The sequence below is a fragment of the Crocodylus siamensis genome, chromosome 14 (genome assembly GCF_052110815.1).
Source record: "Crocodylus siamensis isolate JL-2025a chromosome 14, ASM5211081v1, whole genome shotgun sequence".
Classification (NCBI taxonomy): Eukaryota; Metazoa; Chordata; order Crocodylia; family Crocodylidae; genus Crocodylus; species Crocodylus siamensis.
Window position 1 is genome coordinate 1,371,021 of NC_143408.1, and position 2,604 is coordinate 1,373,624.

A 2,604-nucleotide genomic window follows, 5' to 3' on the forward strand; every position below is an offset into this window, starting at 1 on the left:
ACGGACCTAGGCTCTCCAGAGCAGGCAAATCCCAGGGGGCTTCACCAGAGGGTCCTGAGCCGGACGGATGGCAGCAGCAGCCAGGGCTCGGCTCAGCCAGGCACCAGGCCAGGAAGCTCACGGCAGAACAGAGGCAGGATCGAACCCACCACCCAACCCAGCCCAGGGTCACCTGGTGCTCCTGAGCTCAGCACCCTTAGCCAGCTGCAGAAAGGTGAGTGGGAAGAACCAGCTGGGTCCAAGGCAGGCCTCAGGCTTCACTCAGCAAGGGGCAGGGAGAGCAGTTTCAAAATAAAGCATCTCATTCTTTTAGTCGCAAAACCTCTCGCTTGCCTGAGCTCAGAGCAGCCACGTGCGTTTATTCCACCGTTAACAGGCGCTGCGTCTGGCAGGGGCCTCCACTGCGTATGCCCTAATTCACAGCTTGACCAGCAAGGGCCCGCATTAGGCTGGGATCCAGGGATGGCGGGGTGCTCCCCGTGCCCCTAGCCCGCTGGGGTGCAGCAGGTCCTGCACCCCCTCCCTGATCAGTCTCTCCTTGGGGAGATGCGCTGGCTGAGCATCCCCGGTCTGCTCCAAGCTGTTGTGCCAGGCGGGTCGCTGGGGCCGAAATGAACTGGAAACACAACAGTATGTAAGAGAGACCCACCCGGCGCGACCCCTTCCCCACATTATAGCTTCTCCCCCAGCACGCCGAGGTGATACACGACGATCCTCCCGAAGAAGTCCGTGCTCCTGGCAAAGGTGATTCTCAGCCTGTCCAATGTGGCTCCCTGCACCGGGAAGCTGTAGGCAGAGCAGTTAAGGAAGAAATGGGGACAGAGGGGTGCACAGATGCAGCCACTGCCCAGGGAAGGGTGCTCCCACCCTCCTTTGCCACCACGGAAGGAGGTAAAAACAGCCCTGTCCATGCCCCTCCCTGTGATTTTCCCCCCGTTAGAGTTTGGCTGGGGGCAGGGGACAGGGCCCGCACAGCCCCAGCGAGACCAGAAGGATATCTGCAAGGCGTGGACGTCATCGGGGTAGAAATCCAGGATCTTCGCCAGCTCCTCACCCTTCCTGCAGCCTGGATGCCAAGAGGAGGCAAGGGGACGTCTGCGCGGGGGCCGCCCGAGCCCAGCTCCCCGCCCCCGCCGGTGCGGAGGAAGGCAGCGGCTGCCCCTGCCCCCTCGGACGCGTGGCGCTCGCACCCGGCGAGCAGGAAGAGGGGACAGACATCTACACCCCGGGCCAGGCTGGACTCATGCAGGGCCCGGGCTCCGGCGGCGGCAGCCCTCACCTTCCAGCGTGCAGAGCCGAGAGGCGAAGCCGGCCTGGAACTGGAGCTGGAGCCGGGAGAGGCGCACGGTCTGCGGGAACTCCAGCGCCGCCCACTGCGAGGGGCCCTGGAAGCGGAGACGAGCCGTGTGCGCGGGGGCGGCCGGCCGGCCGGCTCCGCGCGGGGCGGGGCGGGGCGGGGCGGGGCTCACCTGGTCCGAGGCCCAGCACGTCTCCTCGCGCCCGTCGAACAGGTGCTTCTTCCCGAACTGCTTCGCGTCGCGGTGCAGCACGGAGCTCACCCTGCGGGACGGACAGCCGGCCGGCCGGCGCGGGGCTGGCAGCAAGGACCGGGGCGCGGGCGCCCCTCCCCCTCCCCCGCCCCCGCCCCCGCCCCCGCGCTCACCTGCTCGCGGTCCCGCCGCACACCAGGGGCGCCTCAGACATGGCGCCGGCGCCGGCCCGGAAGTGCGCGGCCGCGGGGGCGGGGCCGCGCTTGGTCCCGCCCCCGCGCTGCGGAGCCGGCTGCGCCCACGCGGGGGCGCTGCGCCCGCGCCGGCGGGAGCGTGGGAGCGGCGCGCGGCTTTTTCCCACGGTGCCGCCGCCGGGCCCGAGCCCGAGCCCGAGCAGGCCCCGGCGCTGGGCGGGGAGGCCGCAGTGGAGCGGGCAAAACTCCGCCGGCCGCCCTGGCTGCGCCCCGCCCCAAGCGGCCAGGCCGCCAGCGCCGGGCACCTCCCTCGCCCCCGCGCACCTGCTCGCCGCGCCCGGGCAGCCGGGGCAAAGAGCCGGCCTGAAGCCGCGGGGTGTCTGCAGCCCGAGGCCTCCCGGCCTGGCCGGTGCCCCCGGCCCCGGGCTCGGGGAACGGCCCGCCCGCGTACCCCGTGCCAGGGGCTGTTACCCCGCCAGCCCCGCAGCACACGGCACCTGGGGGCAGATTTGCCCTCGACATCAAGCGGGAAATTGCACCCAGTGGAAACGGCGTGGAGGTGTGGGCCGCAGGGTGCCGGCGGACCAGGCGCGCGTGTGAAGGCGCCCAGCACGGGAGAGCTGCGGGCCGGGAAGGAGCTGAGCGTCGGAGCAAGGAGAAAAACACCCGCTGAGGAGGCGGAAGCAGCCATCAAGTTTACTAGGTAGAACGAGCTCCGCCAGGCAGGCGGCGGAGGGGCCGGGCCTGGGCCCAGCGCGCCCCCACGGCCTGGGCAGGGGGCCGGGGTAAGGGCACGATCCGGCTGCCTGGCCCCCCAAGGGCTGCTCTGCCCTACAGCTGCGCCGGGAAGCAGAGAGGAGCCGTAGCACAGGGCGGGCTCCTCTCCCAGGGGGTGCAGGGGCCAGCAGCCCCCACAGTGC

At 70.7% G+C, this 2,604-nt stretch overlaps 1 protein-coding gene across 2 annotated transcripts; it reads right to left on the bottom strand.

Moving 5' to 3' along the window:
* Positions 1 to 339: 339 nt before the first annotated feature.
* Positions 340 to 1,756, bottom strand: NR2C2AP (nuclear receptor 2C2 associated protein). Of its 2 annotated transcripts, XM_090027131.1 has the most exons (6): positions 1,664 to 1,756; positions 1,470 to 1,560; positions 1,280 to 1,385; positions 998 to 1,066; positions 706 to 787; positions 340 to 600 (listed from the first exon to the last, which is right to left on the bottom strand). In XM_090027131.1, the coding sequence occupies exons 1-6, from the start codon at positions 1,702 to 1,704 to the stop codon at positions 528 to 530; spliced, it is 462 nt and encodes a 153-aa protein (XP_089883257.1). In that variant the 5' UTR covers positions 1,705 to 1,756; the 3' UTR covers positions 340 to 527. The 2 variants fall into 2 exon arrangements, with proteins under 2 accessions (XP_089883257.1, XP_089883258.1); XM_090027132.1 differs by having other exon boundaries at positions 340 to 787.
* Positions 1,757 to 2,604: the final 848 nt, after the last annotated feature.

What these genes read in the sequence shown, in the direction of transcription:
- NR2C2AP (XM_090027131.1), bottom strand. Translation starts at nt 1,704, where the DNA reads ATGTCTGAGGCGCCCCTGGTGTGCGGCGGGACCGCGAGCAG. An exon ending in TCGGCTCTGCACGCTGGAAG is followed by an intron (nt 1,067 to 1,279) that starts GTGAGGGCTGCC and finishes CTTGGCATCCAG; the next exon opens with GCTGCAGGAAGGGTGAGGAG. An exon ending in TTCTTCGGGAGGATCGTCGT is followed by an intron (nt 601 to 705) that starts GTATCACCTCGG and finishes TTTCGGCCCCAG; the next exon opens with CGACCCGCCTGGCACAACAG.